Source organism: Oryzias latipes, chromosome 2, assembly GCF_053564925.1.
Source record: "Oryzias latipes strain Hd-rR chromosome 2, Olatipes_Hd-rR_3.1".
Taxonomy (NCBI): Eukaryota; Metazoa; Chordata; class Actinopteri; order Beloniformes; family Adrianichthyidae; genus Oryzias; species Oryzias latipes.
Genome location: NC_136238.1, coordinates 19,354,761 through 19,378,967, shown reverse-complemented (window position 1 = coordinate 19,378,967; position 24,207 = coordinate 19,354,761). Strand labels below are relative to the sequence as shown.

At 39.5% G+C, this 24,207-nt stretch overlaps 2 protein-coding genes across 2 annotated transcripts; both read right to left on the bottom strand.

Moving 5' to 3' along the window:
• Nucleotides 1–450: 450 nt before the first annotated feature.
• pcid2 (PCI domain containing 2) lies at nt 451–8,514 on the bottom strand. The gene is made up of 15 exons (XM_004066451.5): nt 8,405–8,514; nt 7,816–7,871; nt 7,652–7,741; nt 7,508–7,581; nt 7,366–7,431; nt 6,503–6,544; nt 6,370–6,424; nt 4,070–4,173; nt 3,925–4,000; nt 3,709–3,850; nt 3,541–3,641; nt 1,120–1,193; nt 919–1,044; nt 693–816; nt 451–619 (listed from the first exon to the last, which is right to left on the bottom strand). Exons 2-15 carry the CDS (start codon nt 7,849–7,851, stop codon nt 530–532), a joined length of 1,200 nt encoding a protein of 399 aa, XP_004066499.1. The 5' UTR covers nt 7,852–7,871; nt 8,405–8,514; the 3' UTR covers nt 451–529.
• A 359-nt stretch (nt 8,515–8,873) lies between these two features.
• On the bottom strand, nt 8,874–23,599 carry LOC101163957 (T-box transcription factor TBX19-like). The gene is made up of 9 exons (XM_011482814.4): nt 23,397–23,599; nt 19,466–19,728; nt 15,159–15,435; nt 11,295–11,429; nt 11,081–11,142; nt 10,935–10,993; nt 9,797–9,952; nt 9,412–9,562; nt 8,874–9,332 (listed from the first exon to the last, which is right to left on the bottom strand). The coding sequence occupies exons 2-9, from the start codon at nt 19,726–19,728 to the stop codon at nt 9,173–9,175; spliced, it is 1,263 nt and encodes a 420-aa protein (XP_011481116.1). The 5' UTR covers nt 23,397–23,599; the 3' UTR covers nt 8,874–9,172.
• Nucleotides 23,600–24,207: the final 608 nt, after the last annotated feature.

The window sequence follows — 24,207 nt, the reverse complement described above, 5'->3', positions numbered from 1 at the left end:
ACACCAACAACATGATTTTTATCCAAATTTGTCTGTAAGAACCAAAGTCAAATGTTCAAAATGTGTAAGTTCGTGTGTTTAAACTTTTAATAAAAACAATAAAAATAATTGTTTGCTTTTTGTTTTTAGTTGCCATTCTGGGTACCCAGAATACACCAGTCAAGCTAAGTACACACTAGGCATGTAACGCATGTCGCTAAACGCGTAGTCTTGTCACTACCAAATCCAAGTCCCTGATTGGTCAAATTTCAACCTAGTTCAACTTTCTATCCACGTTCAACTGCTGCGCGTTTTGTACATAGAGTCTGAAAACAGTCGTCAAAACTTGCGTAGCAACGTGTTATTGCGAGATTTTTTGCCGTAGAAGTCCGAAATGCGCATTACAGGAGCTGGCCGCTTGAATGTGGTTTAACCAAGCCTTCACACTCAAAAAGAAAAGTCACACAGACGTTAGAAAAACAATTTCTTTATTCCACCAATACAAAACAAAGAAGAAGCTTTTGCCCAACTGCAATGTGGGAAATGGAGTTTATGAGAGACAGGACAGGGGAGGGAACGGGTTTTGTTTGCTGACCACCAGCTTCTGGTGCTGATGGGAGATGTAGCCTTTAATGTGACCCTGAAAGAGGAGCAGAGGTCGTGGTCAGCCGTCCCCACCGGGTGTCAATCCGACGGGCGTGAAGCGTGCTTACCATGTAAATGAGGTTAGCCAGGATGCACTGCACCTCATCTAGGTCCACGTCCTCCACCTGCATCATCTTCAGTGACACCAGGAAGGCGTCCAGGGGCAGCTGGTGGGTCTTAAGCAGGAGATACCTGCGGGAAGGATGAAACGTGCACACGAACAGCAACAACTTCATTCCAGTGTCTTTAAAATGCAAGAAATTGAAAAGTTGGGATGAAAACTAAGACACCCACACTTTTTTAAAGAGATTCCTGTAGGTGATGATTTTCAGCTTTTCCAGGATGAGGAAGATCCCGCAGCGAATGAAGAAGGTCTCGTGTTTGGATAGAGCCTCGTTCAGCAGGAGGAGGTTTCCCTCGCTGCAACGACACACATGTTTCTGAATGGGGTTGAGGTCATCCAGCCGTCGCGGACGCCACTACCCCACGGCTTACCTCACAGCTTTGGTGACATCAGAAAACTGCATGAGGTCGTACTTCCGAAGAAGCTGATGCGTCGGCATGTGACCCTGAAACGGCAAAAAAAAACAGCCAATAAAATTGGTGGCCAGAAGTCCCACCATGCAACAGTGCTGAAGATGAGGGGTGTGGCTTCTGATGGAAATCAGAGTCCAGATCTGAACTGTGGGGCAAATTGTCCCACCTAAAAAGATGAGTTTGGTCTGTAGTGTTAATTATATATACTTAAACTGTGAGAGACAGAATGAAAACAAAAAAATCCAGAAAAAAATCACACCGTTGGATTTTTAAAGATTTAATTTGTCTAATGAAACAGAAAGTAATTAGTCAAAAATAAAAGTTTACCTAATTTGTTGGGATAAAACCCTGGTTGTCAGTGACAGAGGTCATAGGTTTTTGTAGGCCTTAAAGACACTGTCTCTGCTATTTTGGTCCATTCCTCCATGCAGATCTTCTCAAGAGCTGAGATGTGTTTGGGGCTGTTGGTGGACAACGTTGTCAACTCCCTCCACAGATTCTCTGTTGGATTGAGGTCAAGAAACTGACTAGACCACTCCAGAAGCTCAAAACACTTTTTACATAGCCCCTCCTTTGTTGCCCGGGCAATGTGTTTGGGATCATTGTCGTGGTGGAATACCCAGCCATGTTTCCTCCTCACTGATGGAAGGAGGTTTGAGCCCAAAATATCACAGATCTATTCATCCTTTCCTTCACAAGAATCTGTCATCCTGTCCACTTTGCAGAAAAGCAGAACCAAAGCAGGACGTTTCCTCCTTCGTGATTCACAGTGGGTATGGTTTAGGTGGCGTTCATACCTTTTTTTGCTCCATTATACAAAAGGATTCTTTAAAAATCAAACAATGGGATTTCTTTGGTTTTTTTTACATTCTGTCCCCTACAATTGAAGTGTTTCTATGATGAACATTGAAGACCAAACTCAGCATATTTAACAGCTTAACTTGCTGTATGTGTGACTGACAAATCTATACATATTTGGTTTGATTTAATTACTAATCTAAACTGGAGAAAGATGAAACTCAAAGTTGGTACACTAAAATCAACTAGATTTCTGAAGATTATGATGTTTTTGACCAGAAGCGGACCTAGTTTCAGTCAAAATACAAGGGAGACCTGGTAGCAGACAAGGCGGCGCCCAGATATCGTTAGCCGGAGACGGAAATTCTGTAGCACCTTTCATTGAAACTTTTTCAAAAAAAACTTTTATTTTTTTCAGAAAGGAAAACAACAAAGCGTTCAGATTTGTAAAAATGTATGCACCGGACCGAACAACTATAACCTTCCAACCCTTAACGGCCCATCAACGTGATGCGGTGTATTCTGTCACGGAGAAAAGCGGCTACAAAACCGCTTTTCTCTGCCCATCAGCTGATTCCCGTTGGTGGCGTAAGAAGTAACAGTCAGAGCAAAGCAGACACTTTCAGAGACATCTCCGTGTTAAAGTTTTAACGCTTAAAGCTGTACAAACCCCTAACTGTTAGGGTTGCTAGTTAAATTAGTCGTTTTGGACGTGAACGTCCAGTTCCGGACTTCCATTTCCGGCTAATGATGTCTGGGTACCTTGTTCTCTGCAACCAGGCCCTCTGGCAAAATACTGTCAAATAGGCCGGCAAAACAAATCGCAAATTTATGGTTATGGCGATATCAAGCAGTGCAATAACTTATCGCAAAAGACAGCAAGAATTGCAATAGATGGTTACCTTAAATTAGCTATGAACAATCTTATGGCAGCTTGAAGTATTTAAGGATTCAAATAAATCCCTTAATGCATTTGAAATCATCTGCATATATTTTAGATAACTGACCTGCATTTGCCTTGTTGATTTCTAAAATAGTTATGTCTATTTTTTTACATAATAAGTTATTCATCTTTATCATGTGCTTTATTGATACCCAAGGATTCTTAATTCTGTCTGATACAAGTTATGAACGGGATAGTGATAAATTATGTAATAAAATGGTTACGGTGGAACGCAATATTTAATTTTTATGACTAATTATCCTGAATTTGATAGACATTCTATGAATTTTATAACTGATGATTGCATTGTTTTTTGTGTATTATTCTTATTTGATTGCTTGAAATAAACCATTTCAAATCAAAATCATAACCAATTAGATGTTCACCTCCTATGTAGACGAGGGTCATTTGAAGTATAAAGTTATGTTGACTCTTAAATTAAACTATAGATTACAAATATAAAATACAAATTATATTTTTAGTTGTTTTGTTATTTGTTCGTTATCCCAAGTTATATTGTCTCTGCAATATTGATCATTAATATGGCAAATTGGGAGTTTTCCTCATCTCGTGCAGCCCTACTGTCAAACATGGAGACTGATCTGATTGGAGGGAACCAGACCAGCTGAAGCTCTGACCAGCAGCATCTTGACAGGCAGGAGGTAGATTAGGATCATCCTCTTATTCTTCTGGCTGGAGCGATGGCAATGGTGGAAGGCGAAGGACAGGAACTCCTCGGCTGAGAAGCAAAGGTCACATCTTTATTCTGCTCGGCGGCTGCTCCTCCTGCGGATCGGAGAACTCACCCGGCTTGAAGTCACTGTCGAACATGGCCTTGCGTCCAACGTAGTATTTGTAGGTGACCTTCTGAGCCTGACTGTAGTCGTTCTTCAGGTTGGAGCTGTCGATGGCTCGGATCAGGGGCTTGCAGAGGTGCAGCTTGTTGATCTGGAGACAGACGGGGTGGGAGGGCATCAGCGCGGCTCACCAAAGCAGCAGGGAGCTCAAGATGGCGTCAGAACCTTAAAGTAGATCTTGAAGAGCTGGTTGCTCAGAAACATCATCCCCCACTTCTTTGAGTCGTCGATTCCCGCTCGGCTGCAACACATGGCGGAAAACGTCAGCACGCGCACGAAGCGCCGCCACTGAGAGAAAAGCGGGACTGACTTGTCGCTGGCGCAGACTCGGAAGCAGCTCATCAGCTGCTCGGCGGCCTTCTCCAACATCTCCCCTGGGTGACCTTTGCCCTTCTTCTGCAGCTGCTGCTCTGCCTGGACAGAGAAGGGAAGGGACTGTGATCGGCTTTTAGGTCCGAAAACGCATCACAGCTTAACGAACATGACGAAAATCAAAGAAAGGAAGAACAGTGACATTTGCCCCATTCAGGACGCCTAAAGGTGCTGTTCTGTTGGAAAAAAAGGCATCATCTCTGCGACTCTAAAGCTTTGCGCCGTGCATTTGTGCAGCGTTTACATACTCGGCGTTTATCAGCAGATACTGCGGCAGAGAAAAGCGGCGCCACAGCTCTGCGTTAGTAAACGTGTTGCACATCGGTACGAATCCAATAAGGGCAGCTGCGTTTGTCCACGAAAGATTCACCGTGTTATTTAGGTGTCGCTGCGACATTATTGGTGTTAAAGGCTGAACTACGGTGGCCCTGAAGTTCAAATCACATCAGCAAATCACTCAACACAAAAACATCAGAGGATCACGAGGATTAAAACGGCAAAACAAATAATAAATAAAAAGACGATAGTACATTTTAAAAAAACAAAATTCCTGTAACTGTAACAATTTTATTTTAAAAAGAAACGAAAGAAAGAGAAAGGACAAAAGTGAGCAAATGAAACATTTCAGAAAACAAAATGAAATGTTAAAAATGACACAAAGAAGAAACTGGAAAAAGTAGGTCTTATGGGGTGTGGCTTAGTGGATGATGACGTTTGACAGACAGTTATTAGGCATGAAGGAACTTAAATAAAAAACAGAAATGTTACTGCTGACCCAAACAAAGCTGCTGCTGTCAAAGCATATTTGAATTCAGGACTTAACTTATGAGGAACATTCTGGATTGGCTCCACACTAATCAAAAAAACTTTTTTTAGCCAAAATTTCAGCTCAGTGAAGCAATTTAAAGCCCCACTATAACCATATTTTTATCCATTTTGAAAGTGTGTGTTTTTTTTATTACAATTCTACAGTTTTTAGCCCAAATCAAAAACCTGGTTTGTCTTGGACAGAGTTTCTGTTCATCCCCTCTGGGTTGTGGGCGGGGCTGCTTCAGTAATCTTCTGCTGGTTTCTCATGGAATCTTTTTTTTGACACTCTCCCGGTAGCTTTCAGCCCCTCACAACGCCAACCTAACATTACCGGTGCAACGAAAATGGCGAGCACTATTGGAGCCGCCCAGTTTAGATTCAGATAGCAGCTCAGACGAGGAAAACAAAGATTTATTTGTCTGCAAGTGGATGGAGCCACTGTGTCACAAATCTGAGATCTGATTTGAATAAACAAATCCTCAAACGCAGTATTAAACTACATTCTTATTTATGTGTCCTCTATTATGAGAAACATGCAACAAGAACATGTTAAGAACCCCTGAATTTCATCGCCACCATTGCAGAGCTTTGTTTCAAATAAAGGACTTTGCGTTGACCAGTTTGTAAGTTAATCATTTTCAAGTCTGGATGCCGATGTTGACAGCAAATAGAAAGGTGAGTGACCGTGTAAAAGTGCTGAGCTAAATGTAATATGCTCAAGAGGGTGGGCGCACCAAACCTTCGCACCAGCACGCCTTACACAGGCGCTACTGCAAAAACAGTCTAGAGCCCTGCCATTTGTAAACTAGGACCGCTTTTCCTCACATTTCTCTGATGCTACGTTCACACCGGCCTAAGAAATACACGTTCAAGGGACCACTTCCAATAAAAACCCCAGTAGACGCGCATTAAAACTGCGGAACGTGTGGAAAGTTAAACCAGATGAACTTTGACCCATCAGGGACTCAGATTTGCTAATGATGTATGATTAGAAAGCTCAAAAAAGGTTGAAACTTGCGTCTATATTTCTAAAAATAATGTCTATAGCATAGATGATTAATGTTGGAAGTTCATTTATAAAAAAAAAAGTATAATTACTTCAAAGAAAAGTGTCATAAAGAACAAGTATATTTTTTATCCTCCTGTATAAAAACTGCTAAATTGTTCAAATTTACTATTGAAATAAAACAACCGTAAAACCTTTTTGATCACAATATTTTTACTAATATTTACGCTTCAATTAATGACTCTACATAAAGCGCTGGTTATTCGGACTGAAATATTTGCAGAGTTTACTAAACACGGCTCATGGCGTTTACTTTTATTTAATTTCAGATTGCGACACCCTCATGTTGTCTAAAAGCAGAAAAAAATAAAATAAGAGTTTCACTGGATAAAAAGCAGAAGAAAAAAAAATAAGTTTCTCACATTGTTTGCAAAAATGCGTAGGTCCAGCGTGACGGCGGACATGATGGGCAGCGCCCTAAAAACCACAAACCAACAACACATTAGGAGATGGTGCATTCAAAAGCCCTGGTGCTCACCGGAATTCTGGACTCACCAGTTCTCCTCTTTGTGGGACTGGAAGGCCCTGAGGAAGGACGTGACGGGTCAAGGACCTGATAATGGCAGACGTTCTTTTTTTTACCAAAATATTTAACAACAGATTGTGAATTCTTCCTCAAAAGCTGGACTTAAAGTCCCGCTCCGACCATCTTTTGATCGATTTTCAGCTTTCCTAGTGATCTTTTAATTATGATTATCCAAACATCACAAAGCATGTGTCTTTATAGAACATAGCTTCTGCAGAGCGGCAGGAGTCCAGCAGAAATTCGCCTCCGAGTTGTGGGCGTGACTGTTGTGGCAGGGTAAGCCCGCCCCTACTTCCCAACACCCATCTGCTCACATGCTCTCCCGTTAGCTTAGACCCCGTCACAATCGAACCTATCATTAGCAGAGAACAGATGCAGCTCAGACGAGGAAAGCACAGTCGTGGATCTAGCCGTCTACAAGTGGATGTATATCAGAATGAGCAGGGAGCTTGTTACCCGCTTATTGTAGTTTCTACGTCACAAATACGAAACTTGTTCAAACAGCTTTTTTTTTTTGTCTGCTCCTGATTCACAAGAAATAGAATAGAGAAAGACTCTAATTCTTTATAAATGTCCGAAATCATCAGAAAAATTAGTTTTATGAAAAAAACTGAGTCATCTCCTCAAGACGGAAACATTTTGAGGCCTTTATTTTCAAGTAAGAAGGGAGAATTTTGTTGCTAGCCTAAATCGACACTGGAGAATTAAATCTGGACCCTAATTAATGCGCAGAGTGGGACATCTGTGTGCATAAATTATCTCAGAGACTTTCTTTCCCCTGCAGACTCAGCACTTTAAATAAAGTCTCATTGAATACTGATCAGAAGGATATTGAACGACCAGCGTCTGGAACTTGTAGGCTTCAACAAAGTCGTGGTTGGCCACCGCATATGTGCATCTAAAACATATAGAAAAGGTCCCATCATTTCTGATCAGTTATCGAGGATCAATATTCACAGTCCCGCTGGTCCCACCTGAGGTGAGCTGCCACCATTTCATCATACGGAGGCTCCAGGATTTGCTGACATTTATCTTCGGGATTGGCCAGCTGCAACACAAGCACAGGTGAGACGTGTCCCTCCAACGCCGAGCGGCGCCCGACGGCGGCAGAGCCTCACCTGAAGGCGAGGGTTGGCCACATGGGGGTGTTTGAAGGAGAGCAGCTCCGCACAGAAGGAGCCCTCGTGGTTGTCGATGGCCTCGTAGATCTAAAAAAATAGATGCGTTCAATCATACGTAGTGAAACGGTTGGAAAGGTCAGAGGTTATAGGCCGAGAATCACCTGCTGCAGGTACTGGTTAATAGTGATGTGGGCCATGACTCAGCAGATGTTCACACCTGCAAATACACAGAGGTCAGTCTAACACTGAAGTCTCCTGACAGCTTTGACGACTTTGATCCTGCAAACTCAGCTAGAGGGCATGATGGGAAATGTGTGAAATGTGTTATTTAAATGAAACTTTATTTATACATACAGCTGAAACAGTTTCAATCACCAACTCATATCAACGAAGATGAATAAACAAACAACGGGATACATAGTTAATAAATTAAAGTATATTAAAATAAAAGGTTAATTTAAAAAAAATGGAATAGTTAGAACGAGCGTAAAAGTGAAAAACAAAATGTATAATAAACATGTGTCCGACAAAAAACTATATTTAGTGAAAACTAAAAAGCTGGATAACATGTAGGTAGCATTAATACAATTTCAAATGAAACACAAAGAGCAAAGATAAACCAGAGTTTGTTTGTATGAACTGGGTATGCGCGTTCTACGTGGTTTAAATACGCGGCTCGAACCAGAACTTCCAAAAAATGCAAAACAAAAAAAACCCTAAGCCTTTAAAATAAAAATTTAAACTACGAACCTTTACAGTGAAGACCTAAAAGCCGTCCAGGCTCGTTTTATGCAGCCCGGACCGCCATCTAAGAGGAACACAAGCAACATCCGGGTTATCGAAACTGTGCTTCCGGTAATATTTCACAATAAAAAATAAGGACATTTTAAAATAAAAAGGTCTAGCATTGATATGTGAAACCTGTTTAAGGGATCATTGTTAAAGGATTTAAAGATTTTCGTACATTATAAAACCGAATGTTAAAGTTTTAATTAATTCGAGTATTTCAAGTGTTTTCAAAAACACAAAAATGTGTTAAGCTTTTCAAACGAGTAGTAAACAGTTAAATAATGCAAGAAAATAATTATATTACCTGTGTGTGTCTGTGTGTGCGTGCAATATATAAATATATTGCAAATAAAAAATAAACACACTGTTGGAGACTTTGTACATTTAGTTTAGTACTTTATTGTTTTTTCAAAAACCAGACAGACACCAATGAATGACAATAAACATTTATTACCTGAAACAACCTAAGGACATTTAAATATATTCATATTCTCCCCTCCACAGGTATAGTGCCGAATGAGTGTGCCGAACAGTGTTTGCAAAGCTTCAAGAACAGAAAAAAATGTCAATGTGAAAATTAGTGGGCCTGTTGGACCACTAAAGAAGCAGCTAAAAACCGCCAGACCTGTTGGTGTCCAGAGACAGTGATGACCAAAAGACACACCAAGTATTTATAAATAGTAACAGACATCAATTCAAGATTTTTACTACTTCCAGATTTATCTCTCCTCAGAAAGGGTGGGTGGGGCCAGGGGGCCACACCGCTCCAGTCGCTCTGCCATGGCTTGGCAAGGGGTTTTCACTGCTGAGGGGTCCATGCAGAGGGGTGCACGGCGAGTGGGAGGGACTCAGCTCACTGCATCCGACCGTCCAGAGACACGGAAACTGACTGCAAAGACAAAAACGAAGGTGACGTGCCGGGCAGAGAAGAGCGCCCCTGTAAGGTTTTTTAGGCCGGGGAGTCTCACCTGGAGTTGTGGGGAGGAGGCTGTGAGGAGGGAGCATTGCTGGTTTGGGGGAGGGATGAGGAGGAGGATGAAGGCGAGGAGGTAGAGGCAGGGCGAGGTGAGGAGCTGCTCCAGCCATCGGCCAACACCTGAACACCGTCAGACAGGCACACTGACATATATGTGGATAGAATAATATCAGTTAGACAAGAAAAAGAAAACCGGAAAATGCTGCACAACCTAACCTAAAAAATGCAAACATCAAATATGAGCAAGCATCCAAAATAAATTAACGAATGTGAACATGAAGAAAAAATAAACTTGAATAAACAGGCATTAATAACTTAACAAAAGTTGGACAAATAGAAAAACAGCAAACAATTTTAATAAAAATGTTTCTTTACACCTGAGGAGTGGGTGCGGTGCGGCAGGTACGGGGTATAAGGCGTATGTCTCCCGGGGTAACCATGGTGTTTGTAACCGTGGTGATGATGCGTCGCCAGAGGGAGGCCGCTGGCATATGGGAAAGCTCCACCTCCTGCAGCTGGGCACAGCGGCCAACCTGACACACACATGTTTATACATACATGAAAACTTTTGAAAATATGCATGCTTGCACTTGTCCTGATAAACAGAAGACTCATTATTTTCATCTAGAATCTCTGTAGTTTCTTTTGGGACAGAAAAAAACTGCATTTTTTTGTTTTTTGTACAAATATTTTGTTTTCTTCTTTCCCTTATTGACTTTATACTCTGCATTTATTTCTTTAAAAAAAAAAGTAGGTCTCAAAAATAAATATCTTCAAACATTTAACTTGTTGACACCTAAATGTATTTCAAGAAAAAAAATCCCCAATTACGATGTTAAAAACAATTTAAAAAACATATGATATTTTAATTTAAAAAAATATATATTTGTTTTATGAGTGAATAGCGTTTTAACTGTAACGAACACATTTTCTATTTTCACTCCAGATAAAGCTTAATAAAAATTTTATAAATAAATATATAATTTCATCCTATAGACATATCTCCCTTATGTTTATTGCCTTTCAAAGTAAAATACTCAGAAAGACAAAAGAAGTACATTTTATTGTGAAAGATTACACAAGTAAGAGCAGAACAGACAAGCAGACCCAGAAAAACAAACTTTAACACCAAATTTTTCAGTTCCGTCTTAAGAACCAGCTGAATCCCTTTCAGGGTTGCTGGAGCCTATCCTATCTGTTAGGCACAGGTGGGGTACACCCCGAACAGGCCCCAGTCTGCTGCAGGGCGGAAGCCGGAGTGCCCGTAGAAGACATGCATGTACAAGGAGAAAATACTAAATTTACACAGAAAGGACTGAGAGGGGAATTGAACCAGGGCCTTCTCACTGTGAGATAAGAGCGCTAACCACTACACCACCGTGCAACCCCAAGTTCCAACAGAAGGTAAGATTTGAGTTTCAAACGTAAAGAAAATTATTTGAAATAAATGAAATCGTACTAAACTGTGTCAAAGATTTTTTTCAATGTAATGATGAAGCTCCATTGAGAACTCACAGGGCTGGATCCCCACACGACTCTCTGAAGGCTCCAATAAGCTCCGCCCCCCCGGGTTCCTGAATCAAATGCTTTAATTAGACGAGTCAAACCAGTGTGAAGTGTTTTCGTACTCATCCACACTTAAAATCCAAACTCTTCCGTACCTCTCTTTGGCGTCCAGAAATGCTTTCGCAAACGGGTTATATTTGATCTTTAGAGCTGTGATCTGGAAAAAAAAAGTCAAAACAAATTGACGTTATCCTGTAGAGAAATATGATTAGACAATAAGACGTCTATGAAACTATGAAATGTCTAAATTTTTTTCCTGCTTTCGTATTATCATCTTATCAAATGATCATCGGAGGTAGTTTGGAGCACCTCTTCATTCTGGTAGGCGGTGACTGCAATGAACTGGGTTTCCTTGAAGGAAACGTTGGAGACCAGCCGGTGGCGAGAGCCAACGCACACGATGTGGAGCTGGGGCTCGTACTTATGGAGGGAGTTCAGCATGATCTAAAACACACAGACACTTCATCACACATACCAGTGGAGCCGGTTCCTAAAATAATCATGCATTCTGTGGTAAAAGCATCAAATTTGGCATGGATGTACCTCAGTATCCCCTCATTCATAAAAGCATATTAGCCACGAGAAAATATAAAGATTAAAATAAATATATATTTTTTCAAAGTTTAAAGCTCCAACTTTGGTCTTCACAACCAATTTTCAGAAACTTTGGTGTTGAGGCATTACGTCTGCCATTTTTGCAGTTTTTTACTGTAAATTGTTATTGACAGATCAATTTTTTTGAAATAATATAAACACATTTAAGTGCAACATGCAGGGAACTTGTATTTTTGCAGAGCAAAACATAAATGAGCAAAATCCTTTTGCACTTTATTAGCAACCACAAGAAAAAAAAACGTGAGCTCTTGTGCGCCCTCTACTGTTGCGGAAGAGCTACTGCCTGCCTCACCTTGTGTCTTTTCAGTGCGGCTTTATGTCCGATCCGAACACTAAATAAGAAATAGATGAATGTGAAATACATGACCAATTAAATGGAAAGTGGGGACATGTAATAACAATAATTTATAGTTATACGTTTTTTATACAGCAATACATTATTAGCATTCGCTGAGACTGCAGTAGCCCGTTTTCATCGGATTGCACCATCTAGCCTGAAGCCTTACCTTGTAGCCTAGGCTATATTTGAACAACTAAGACGCAAAATATAGCAATTCTTTGTCTAAAAGGATCAAAATGATACAAATAAACTGCACAGAACAGATTAGTAGACTTATTTATTTCATTATGAGTATACAATGTTCCCTCACTATGTTGCACCTCACCTTTCGTGGTCTCTCTGTTTTGCAACTTTTTTTGAAATCCTTTTTTTTTTTTTCTAACAGCGCATGTGTTCTGCGTCCTGATTGGCTATTATTATTCAATCTCCTCCACGACATCTCTCCTGTACAGATGCATGCAGTTTGCCAAATCACCAAAAATCGTGATCAGATCTTTGGTTTTCATTCTACAATACTGAACGTATTTTTCTATGAAAGTTTGAGCTTTTAGAGTTTAAACTAGAGAGAGAAGTGGGAAAATGTCCATGCATGTCTGACAAAGGGTTATAAAGCATATAGTGAGGAGTTTTACTGTCTTCATTCATAAGAACCCTTTTGTTATCTTAGATGACCCCACCCTTACATTGACGTGTTCTCCCTACCATGACAAAGGTGGATAAAGGTGGAAAGATTTCATGTAATCCATGGACACCAGTGAAGATCACAAATCATTGAAGAAAAAAGGTTCAGAGCACTGTCTAGTGGGTCTAGATGACCCAATTCCTAATGTTAAAAGTGCCTAGGATAGCACAAGGGTTACAATGGTTTGGTAAACATCTTTCCTATAAACTTTAACAGTTTATAAATTTGGATTTTAAACGAATGGTGACATTCGCAGGAGGTTTAGTCTGAGTTCCAGTGCATCAAAAAGGACTCTTTGGTTACACAACAGACTTTGAAATGGGATCAGCTAAAAAGTTTTTGTATCCTACAGGCTAAAAGTCTGAACTCTGAGTGCGGTTCCGTCAGAGTTCAGAGAAAACAGCCACGGTTGCATTTTGGCCTGAGCCCTCTTTCCTCCATCTGTCTCTTCTCCCTCGTTCACCTCTCGTCCACTCCTCCAAGGCTAACGAGGTCCAATTAACCAATAGGAGTCGTCAGAGGGGACACACAAAAACAAACAGTTTTCTATTCAGATGAGAGGCTGGCTGCAGACGCGACCTCGGCGTGTGCGGCGGCGGCGAATTATCTGGAGTGCGTTTGAATGTAGTTTACCTTTCCGTCTCTGTCAGAAACTGAAGCATGATGGGTAAATTAATTCCTGGTAAAAAACATAATTACCATAATGTACAAATAAGCGGAGCAATTATTTCATTATGGCCAAGCTCTCTGTTCTCTCTGCATTACTGTGGCGCGCGTGTCATGTTTGGACAGGATAATGGGGTAAATATAAACAACATTACTGCCAATTTTTGTGGAGCTGCAGCGTGTGTGTGTGTGTGCGCACATGGGCGTGCGTGTACACGTGTGCGTCTGAAGGCCTTTGAACAGCTCTCGACAGGAAGTGCATTAAACTGCTGCCGGCCAATTAAGAGCTGTTTATCCTGTTACCGTGGTTACAAGAGGGCGAGCAGGTGAAGTGAGTGAAGAGAGCGACTGAAGTGGCCAATTACAGGGGGGGGGGGCTCTCGCCCACTTCAAGATAATACAGGGAGGAAAGAGAGAGAGAGAGAGAGAGAAGAGCCTTGACGTGAAGAGGAAAGTAATGGATGGAAGAAGATGGAAAAGATCGAATGGTGGAAGAACGAAGAGCGGACGAATACGACCAAGAAAATAAAAGAAACAAAAAGGGAAAATAAAAAATATTAAAATATTTGATTTCAAATTAAAAGCCTCCAAAAAATTGTAATATAAAATTAGAAAAACAGTTGTATATTATAAAAATGTGAGTATACACACAGAAGAAACATTAAAAAAAGGAAAGGCTGAAAACGTTTTGTGACACATAGATCAGAAGATGTGACTGTAAGTATGGGAAATATGAAAACAGACAAACAATGGAAAAAGTATTATTACAGAACAACAGAAGACAATAAGTAACTGTTAGATGGAAGGAAATCCTAACTAAAAAAGGGAAAAATTTAATTTTGTAAAAAAAAAAAGAAGAAAACAACTTTTTGAAGGACAATAAAATTAAAAAAATATCAAAACAGAACTAAGGGATAAAAAGTGAATATAAAGAAAGAATAAGAATATAAATGAGCTTCTAATATTTATAAAATTACTGAAATCTGTTTTTCTAAGATTCCACAAACAAAAAAAAAGCTAACCAAGTTTTCAAAAAATTTACAAGTTGCCCCAAAATGTTCACGATTAAATAAATAAATAACTGAATACATAAATAAATATGGCTACATATGACCATGCAGAAGTTTGTTGACACTCAAATCTCAAATCTAAAACTAGTTTGCTGTTATTTATCATCTTATCATCAATGTTGTGGGATCAATCAAAAAGTCATATTCTGTACTATTGGTATTCTATTCTATTTTTTATTCTATTCTGATTCTGTGTCTACTCTATTCTATTCCGTTATTTTATTTTCTATTCTCTTTTTATTCATATTATATTCTATTTCTGTCTTTATTTTAATATATTCTATTTTAATGCTCTGCTATTTTTATTCATATTCAACTCTTATTCTATTTTATTCTATTCTTATTCTATTCAATTATATTTCTGTTTATTCTATTTTATTTTTTTCCTAATCTGGTTCTGATTCTGTTCTATTCTAATCTTTCCTATTCCCATTTTATTTTATTCTATTTTGTATTCTATTTTGTATTCTATTTTGTTATATTCCATTCTCTATTTAAATTTTTTTCAATTTCTATGTCTATTCTGTCGTACTTTTACTCGAGTCTATTGTAAGTTATTTTTAGTCTATTCTATTCTGTTTGTTTCTCTTTCGGCTTTTCCCATCAGGGGTCGCCACAGCGAACGAGTCGCATGGTAAACTTGGCAATGTTTTACGCCGGATGCCCTTCTATTCTATTCTATTCTATTCTATTCTATTCTATTCTATTCTATTCTATTCTATTCTATTCTATTCTATTCTATTCTATGTAAAGTCCCTGTGTGCACAAACAAGCCCATCCTCCCTCCTCCAGCTTCTCACCTGTCCTCCTCCGTTGACCTTGTTGGTCAGTTTGACCTTGTTGAAACTCACGGGCGCCTTCATCCAGTGCGCTCCGAAGTTGGGTGAGTCTGGGTGGATGTAGATGCCGCCGTGGACCCGCCCTTCGCCGCGTCCTTCCGCCCGGCCCGCCGCCACCCACTCACCATTCACAAACTTCCAGCGGCAGCTGTCAGCCGGCACAAAGTCCAGCAGGAAGGAGTACATGGAGCTGGGGTCCAGACCCGAGACGCTGACTTTCAGAACGGGGAACATCCGTCTGCACACAAACCCAGCGGGAAGACAAATGTTTCACTTTGAACTGATGATTCCTAAAGACCACCTTCCCAAACCACATTAAACGCAGACAAATCCTTAACTCCATTGTATTATATTTGATACAGGCATTCCTGAAAACCCCTATCTCATTAGCATGGTCCAAACTTTGCTTAAAAACCATTTACATATAACTATGTCCATGTTTTCTGCTCTGTGGTTCATTATTGCTCCACTAGGGGCGATAGAGGGCCTTTTCCTGTTTTTTCAAAATGGCTGCCTCCATGATATCTTTTTTAAAATTTTATCGGGAAAATAACTCGCCTATTGTTTTCCATTTAGTTAGGTGCCTACTTGCTGAATTGAAAAAATACAAATTGATCCATAAAATAATTCTTTGTAACAGTCGCACCACTTTAAAATGTGTGGATCAAATCTGAGAGAATTCGGTTTGTTTAACGGCTTTTTTCTGGAATATGACAGCGTATCAGCGCCAAGTCATAATTTTATGAAAAACAGGCTTGTGATTTCAAGAGAATAAAGTCGTAAAGTTATGAGAAAAATGTCACAAATAAACTCAAAGAGTTTTGAGTTAAAACATCAATATTTTATAAACAGAAAATTATAATTTCATAGAATCTAAACTGGGTATTTATTAGATTAAAGTCATAAAACCAAGGTGCTAAAGGCTGTTTACTAAGAAAAATAGAAACGACATAAAAACAACCAATAGGCCTATGGTGTTTCAGTATGAGAGACATAGGACGCATTGTGAGCAGTTACTTCAGAATTGGTTTCACAAATAAGCAAACATAAGTAAAGCATAAGTAAGTATTTTAGCGAGTTTAACATTGACTTATTCTAAGTATAAGGACATTAAAAGGACATTGGGCCTCTTCAGGAGAAGATTCTTGACCTACAAGGACAGGATTTGAAGCAGGCGAGCCGTTTACGCCGTCAGCAGTGTAGTTGCAGACATCCAAATGTATTGTAACATAGATTGACTGTGATAAGAAAACACATAAATAGCTGGATTGATGGATTTATTCAGAATGTAATGTGGATGGAGGCTTACACAACCAACTATATTTATGAAAAAGCATAGCTTTTTCCTGGTAAAATTACATTTTTTCTCTCGTAATTTAATGACTTTTTTTCTCGCAACATGTTGACTTAACTTTTTTTTAAACTTTAACCTCATACTTTAACGACTTTATCCTCATATATTCATTTTTATAAGGTGGCCCTGATGCTCTGTCTCATCAGGAGAACATCAGCGTTTTTCACATCTCAGTTGGTTTGTTCTCAGCTGGAATAGTTGAGTCCTGTCCTCCATGGAGTCACGAGGCAGATAAAAACTCAATCTCTGGCTTGCGTGAAATACAAATCTGTCCTTGACGCAGAAGTTTGGTGGTTTCGAACAAACACTGAACAAACAGGCTCTCGGCTGAAGTGGATCCTGCAGGTGTAAATGGAGTGTTTGCCCTCTGCAGGGCGCGACTGGTCAGCACGCCTCGGCTCGCCAAAAACCCACTAAATGAAGCCCACAGAGGTGACGACGGGGGGCCAGTGAAAAACCAGCAGCTCGTCTGCAGTCAAAATCACTGAAAGGAGGATTTTTGCAGCTGTTTATCTGGTCAAACTCTGGGGATTGTGGAATACGCTTTCAACTCGGCCATCAGAGACACAGCAGGTCCCTGACAAGTAACCAAATAACTGTGTAAATAATCTCATTGTGCACTGAAAGAGTCTGTTTTAAAGCATGATAAACTCTTCAAATCATTGAAAAATGCTCTGTCATTTCATTGACAGCAATGAAATCCCTTCCTGAGGAACATCTTCACTTGCTCTACCTGATTCGCTACAGGAACCCTCTTACTTCTGCTTAAACAAACCATAAAGTGGTTTTCAAATTTAGCACTTAAAAATGCAGTTTTAAAACATTTTATTTGTAACCCTGACATGACATAAACAGTTTTTTTAGTCACGGTTTCTTTTTCAGGACCTCAAAAATCTGTACGCAGCACCTAAGCCACCTTATTGAAATGAAGAAAGATCCAGACTTAATTGTCAGCGACTGATGAGGAAAAAATTCGAACCACTATAAATATCTGACAAACTCGAGAAGGAACCCATAGAATCCTTTAGTCAATCCTTTTGCAGATTTCAGCAGTGACCTCTAGAGTTCTTCATACTATATATATATATATATATATATATACATTTTTTAAAGACAGCATTTGGCCTTTAAAAAGCTGACATGAAAATCAGAAACACAAATGATGGGATAAAAATAAAAAACTACTGAGTTGTTCTGGAAAATGTGTTTTCAGTGACAAATGAGTGACGATAGAAAGGTTTACAAGAGTCCATGTTGGTGACAGACTTGAGTTGAATTCCAGGAGACAAACACAGAAGAGCAAAAGTGAAAGTAACAGCAGTTAAAAAAAAATTAGGGGGACCAATGAAAAATCTTCAGTCATACATGTCAGTAAAACAGGAAGATGAAAACATTTATCCCTGCAGATTCACTGTTATTATCGTTACTGCTGTTTCCCCATAAAAACTAAATGTATTAAGAATTCATATAAAAATCAAGAAAAAAGAATAAATAAAGAACTTTATGAACATGCAAAATGATGCAGTAAAAAGAAAATCCGATTCGTTTTTTTCAAAAAATTATTTTTTATAAACACCGTTCATTTAAACTTTCTTTATAAACCAGGAATTCCAATAGAAACCTAAAGATACGTTTACTGTAGCGCTGTAAATTGAAAGCAGGCCCTGAAGTTGTACTTTTGAATTGCTTCTAATAAGGTAATCTGATCATGTAATAGATCACAATAACTCTTGTTTTCATTGGTCAAAGATTAAGGGTGTATAAAAAGTGGTTCATCAAAAGACACACCTTAGTTATGTCCGAATTCCCTCGCAATTTAGTGCACTATACAGGGCGTTAGCCAATTTTTGGGCATTTTCGAATGTACATTTCTAAAATCTAATGCCCAAGAAATGTCTCTAAAGTCTTTGAGAAAAACCAGCGTGCATCAATACCCACTAAACTGGTGAATATAAACCACAATACATTCCCTTTGAATGATTTGTCATTTGAAAAAAAAAATGTATCTACATGTATTTGTATGTAAATCATCCAAGTTTTTATCGTTAGAACACAGTGGATTCATGAATAGTCTTTTTTACATGCTTTTTACTTTGAAAAACGAGTGATGTCATGTTTGGCGTGGTAAGCTTGTGTCAAAATGACATTAAAATCCAGGAAACTAGATAATCCCGTACTGTACAGTCTTTTAGGGGAGTTGTGAGGGTATTCAGACATGGCCCTTGCCACACACACAAGCCATCTTAACTAGGACATTTTCATTTTTTGGGTAAAACTAAACTATTTTAAAGCCATGACCTAATTAACTGCAATGCTTGGTTGACACCACTCTCAGCAATGCAGTTCAACCACTTTCAATAAAAAGTCTACGCAAACACGCGTTTCTGGCTTTCACATTTAACACCCTTACGTTCTGCCGTAGCTACGCACGTTTCAGGTCGAACTCCGACCAATCAGGGATTTGGATTTGGTAGTGACGTACGGATGGCGTCCCTTTTAATTCATGGAAGTGCCAACCGTTTGAGAAGTAATCATGAAGGAGAAATGAATAATTGTGTTATGTGGCTGTCTGAAATTCTATGACAACAAGTCTTTCATATATCGCAATGGAAAGAAAAAAGCCTGGAGGAAGGTTTGCGAGATTTGCACCGCTACATTTTGCACCAAGCCTCTTCGGACTGTAGGTGGCGGACATGCGCTAGTAAACAGTAGAAAAAGAAAAAGGAAGAAGAAGCCCCTCCCTGCTTGTCCAATGTGAACACCATAATCTAAACGCGCATTCAAGGACCCGCAGTTTGAACATTCTTGAAGGCGTTTCACACGCCTGGTGTGTCGTTAGCTTTAGACATGTGAATATACTGGTGTCTGAGGAGGTGTTGAACGACTTCTGCTGCTAAACAAGAAGCCGTGTTACCGTCCGTTCTTGGTGACGATCATCTCGTTGGTGATTTGCTGGAACTTCCTCCACAGCTCGGCATCCTCCAGCGTCACCCTCAGCTCCCTCTCTGTCGGGTCGCCTTTCTCCCTGCCGGCCTGTAGCTCGTTCTCCACGGCACTCAGCAGCCGCGACATGCAGCATTCGGCCGAGGTGGAACCGCACGTTGTCCCGCCAGAGGTCTGGTCTGCTGTAGACACGGAGCCAGACTCCCTGTCGTCCTGGAGGCCCTCCACCTTCATCTGCAGATCCAACATTCAGCTCAGCTGCAGCAAAATATTCACCTTTTTCTTTTTTTGGTTTGTCTTTATTTAAAATCCATACCTTAAAATGTCTTTTTCAGCCTGTTAGAGTTTTTAAAAATAAATCAAATGGATTTTTTTCCCTTTTAAGGATGGAATGGTAGAAAGGATCACTTCAATTTGTATCAAATTCCAAAGGTTCTTTAAGGTCAGGATGTACCAAAAAACCCATTTAACATCACTGTATCTTAATTTGTGATTGAATTCAGAATATTTTTGTTGTTGTCCCTTTTATTTGATAAATAGTGAAAACATTGATCACTGAATACCGAAAAATATCCCTAACAATAAATAAATTCAACCTCAACACATAAAGATCACACGGTAAACTCTTCAAATCTCTGATCTCATAAAATGTCTGCCAAATGTCCAAATGTTCCAAAAGAGACATATTTAAAACAAAACACGCATCTTCCAACCTAAACGAGCTTCTATTAATGTGGAAAATGTCCGTAAACTCTAAAAAGCATCTGTTAAACTTCGATGAGCCACCTTAAATTTGAGAAAACATTCTGAAACAGAAAGGTCCCTCGTTAAAAAGGAATTTCTAACTTTACGCCTCTTTATCAAGAATGTGCATCCTTAAAGAAGCATTATTTAAACTTAAAGTGTGATTCAACTTAAACAGGGGTTCCTTAAATTATGCTAACATACCCAAAATGAAGCTACATTCAAGCATCTTTTATCAAAAAAAAGGTTACAAAATATTTTAAACTGGAAATCCTACTCAACCGGTTCAGGATTTTTACTCTGAAGACAGACGAGGCAGAGTTTGTGCTCAGTTCCGTCTAATTTTGGACCTCTGGCAGATCAGAGAAAAAGAAAAAAAAAATGAGACAAGCTTTGTTTAAATCAGAGCTTTTAATGCAAAACAAACAAACAAAAAAACATCCAAACTGAGGGTAGATATTAAACCTTTGAATTCAAGGAATAGATGCAGCAATTTTGGAGCTTTAAGTATTCCATTAGCATGTTCTACTCCACCGTAATACGAAAAGTGACTCCGATTAGCGGGCTTAAAGAGAAACACTGCTTTGACTTTTAGTAAGAAAAGTTAAATGGTGATGGATCATTTGGAGGTGAAACGTTTTGTGACCTTTCTGATCTTAAAGTCTCTCCTCCAGATGAAGCGTTTCCCTGAGAAAGAGAGCTTCACATTAGAAGTAGAACGATCAAAGGTGGTCCCGGTTCTTTCATTCAACTAACTAAAACTGAAGCGTTGTGCTATAGAAATACAGCTGGACTGCTCTGTAGGTGACTCCTGGGTTTGAGCCTTAGCAGGTTCTCTACATCCACCTGACAGGGTTGGAGGACTCCTCCGGGGGGTCCCAATGGCATCCTGGGTTCAGGGTGGGTCAGCGGTGGTCTGTACTCTCAGACCTCTTGACTGACTCCTTCTGTTGAGTTTCTGCTAGATGGAAGTTGTCAAATTTGGAGGGTCATTGACTCCTTTTACCCTTTAACACCGGAGGAGATGCCGCCTCAATAAACATACGCTCTTTGACCTATTACGCAATCTACCTTGCTAACGTAAAGTGTTGCATGACGCCGCAAAGCCCCTTTTTTGTCCGCCACAGAATCAGCTGATTTACTGTAAAGTGTTGCATGTGAGCGCAAAGCTGCCTTTCTCTGCTTCAGAATCCGCTGGAATTACGCTAATTGAGTAAAGTGTTGAAGGGTTACGGTAGCCGAAATGTCAAAACTAGAACAAAAGTTCTGGTGTAACCCTGGTTTGCTATATGAGGGCTTTTGATCTCCCTATGGTGGACACGGTGACCCCAGGACAAGATGGGCCTGTAAGGGGCAGTGAATACACATGTCCTCAGTATCAGTCAGCATCCTGTGGGCTCTCGTGGTGGTGCCCCCCCCCCCCCCCCCCCCCCCCGATGGGATGGGCTTCCATCTGCCTCTGTGCCACACCCCTGCCAGGTGTGCTGGTTGCAATCCCCTTAGTGCAGCTAAAGGGATTGAACCTGTACCTTGACGGTGGCCTTGTCGCTTGGCGCTGACCCAGCACACCTTCACAAGCAGTTGATTCATCCATCTATCTACTAAACCCACTTCATCCCTTTCAGAGTCCAAAGGTTGCTGGAGCCTATCCCAGCCACTGTCAGGCAAAGTGTTGGGGTATGGGGCCTGTCCATCGCAGGGCACCAGCAGTGAGTCTTTCCTTAAAATTAGTGACTAATTGGAGTTCAATGGTTGAGGTTAGCACAAATTTGGTTTTAGTTGTTGGGCAACTTGTTGCGCTACTTAGCTATTTGTTTTAGTTGGGGCATCTCGCAAAACAAAACCCCAATCTTACATATATTTAAAAAAATGAATGATGTTGAAAAATTATCGGATTGAAAAATTTTTTTCATGGCTTTATTAACTAAAAAAAACGCACCCTGTTTCCATTCATTTAATCAGAATATGAAAAACAAGTTCATTAGAAGAGAATTGCTGAGAAAAAGTGAAATGTAAGGATGCAGGAGCACAGAAGAGAACGGAGATCAGGTTCTGGGGCAGGTGCTCCGAACCATCAGGGTCTGCAGGTGGACATGGAGTTTCATCAAATTCCAGAAGGGAGATCCTGACTGTGTATGTGGACCGTTTCACACATAAACACACCACACATTAAGCCTTAATCATCAAAAGTACTTAATGTTTAGCAGCAGAGATCTACTCACAATATATTAAAGAAAAACAAAAAAATCGAGCGTCCCTGTCTTTCTGCGGTGTGTTTGCTGTAAACGGATCGGTCTAAAGCTCATTCAACCTTGTCAAAAATGTATACGCATTTTTTACGAGTTAAATGTCTCTGCTGGAAAGACAATATTTCTATTTTTAGATCTAAGTTACAGTTTTAAGCAGAATCAGAAATGTTGTTGAATCCGTGAAAAGAAGACTAGAGGTTTTTCTGCTGTCCCTGTTTAAAGCAAAACCACATTCTTTGACGTTGCCATATTCCAACATTTTATATATTCACGGAAGAAAAAATGTGTTTGTTTTTTAAAATTCTCAAGTCATCTGGGGTTTTTTGTCTGTAAAAATAAATCATTTCAGAATAAGAGCTTGATAAATGCAGATAAATAGAATTCATCTTCAAGAAAACAAAAGCTCTTATAAGTACACAAAAATGTTTCCATTTTGTGTATATATTTACATTAAAAAAAAAATTCTTTTCGTTCTAGCTTTTTTTTGCCTATCATACAGGCACAGATAATACTATTAAAAGTGTACCATATCATTCTAATAATTTTTTTTCTCTAGAAAATATTGCTTAAATTATTTTCAAGATCTTAAAAAATCTACAACCTGGAGAGATATTACCAAATAATCAAACAATGCGCAAGATTTAATTAAAGTGACAAATTTAATCCTTAAAAGTACTTTTTCCGTAAAGAAGTTGTAAAAATTTCAATCTTAATTTTTTGCGTATGTTTATCAAAATAATATATTGTCAAAACAAAGCATAGAAATCTAAACATTTTTAATAAAAGCCAAAGAAATTTAAGTAAAACTACTGAATAGAATAAGTTAGAGTTTTGACTAAACTACTTAATTTGTGACCAAAAAAGTGAGTCCTGACAGAGGATGAGGAGACTGATGAAGAGTGGAATCACCTGAGCGAGGCGGCAAGCGGCGAGAAGCGTCCAGAGTGTGGAGCAAGCGGTGAATGCCCGCCGCGGCGCAGCCTGAGGCGCCTCACCGAGACTGGAAACCCCACACACACACACTCTCTCACCAACCTCTTGCCTCGCTCGACCACTCAGGCTTGATTTCAGAGAAAACTCAAACAGAGGAGAGCTGGAGACCAGGCTGGACGCCGTTCAACCATCCATCCATCCGTTTATTGTCCTGATGTCTTTTTATCGTCTCTACGTGAATTATCCGTTCCCCAATTACAATTACATTCACTTGTCTTTCGTCCAAGCGCTCATCACAACCCGGTGAAAGTTCTCAGAGGGAAAAAAAAAACTTGATCAGAGAAAGTTTAACTCACCAACAGTTTGAGTTAGTTTCTCAGAGGATGAAAGACAACAGCTTTTAATTTAATTTAATTTAATTTAAGGACAAAGGCAAAAAAAAAGAGACAATCTTCAACTAAAACAGCAGAGGATGGTATGACTTAAACAAAAATAAAGTGTCACCGTGTCTAAATCACACTTTTGTGATTCCTCTTTAATGATTCTGTTCAGATTTATGGGTGGGGATCAAACTTTAAAACAGCTGAGTGAAACTAAAATAAAGAAATGCAGAACTCTGGAAGATCGGGGCCTTTTTTTCACTACTTTACAATTTGTTTTAATAATTTACCTGTACGATTGTTTTTATAGCAAACTATTTAGTACAAGCCCAACTTCTTTTTTTCGGATGTTTGATTATGTTGTATAATTATTCCACAAGAACCGGAAACTGTCCCAAAAACTCAAT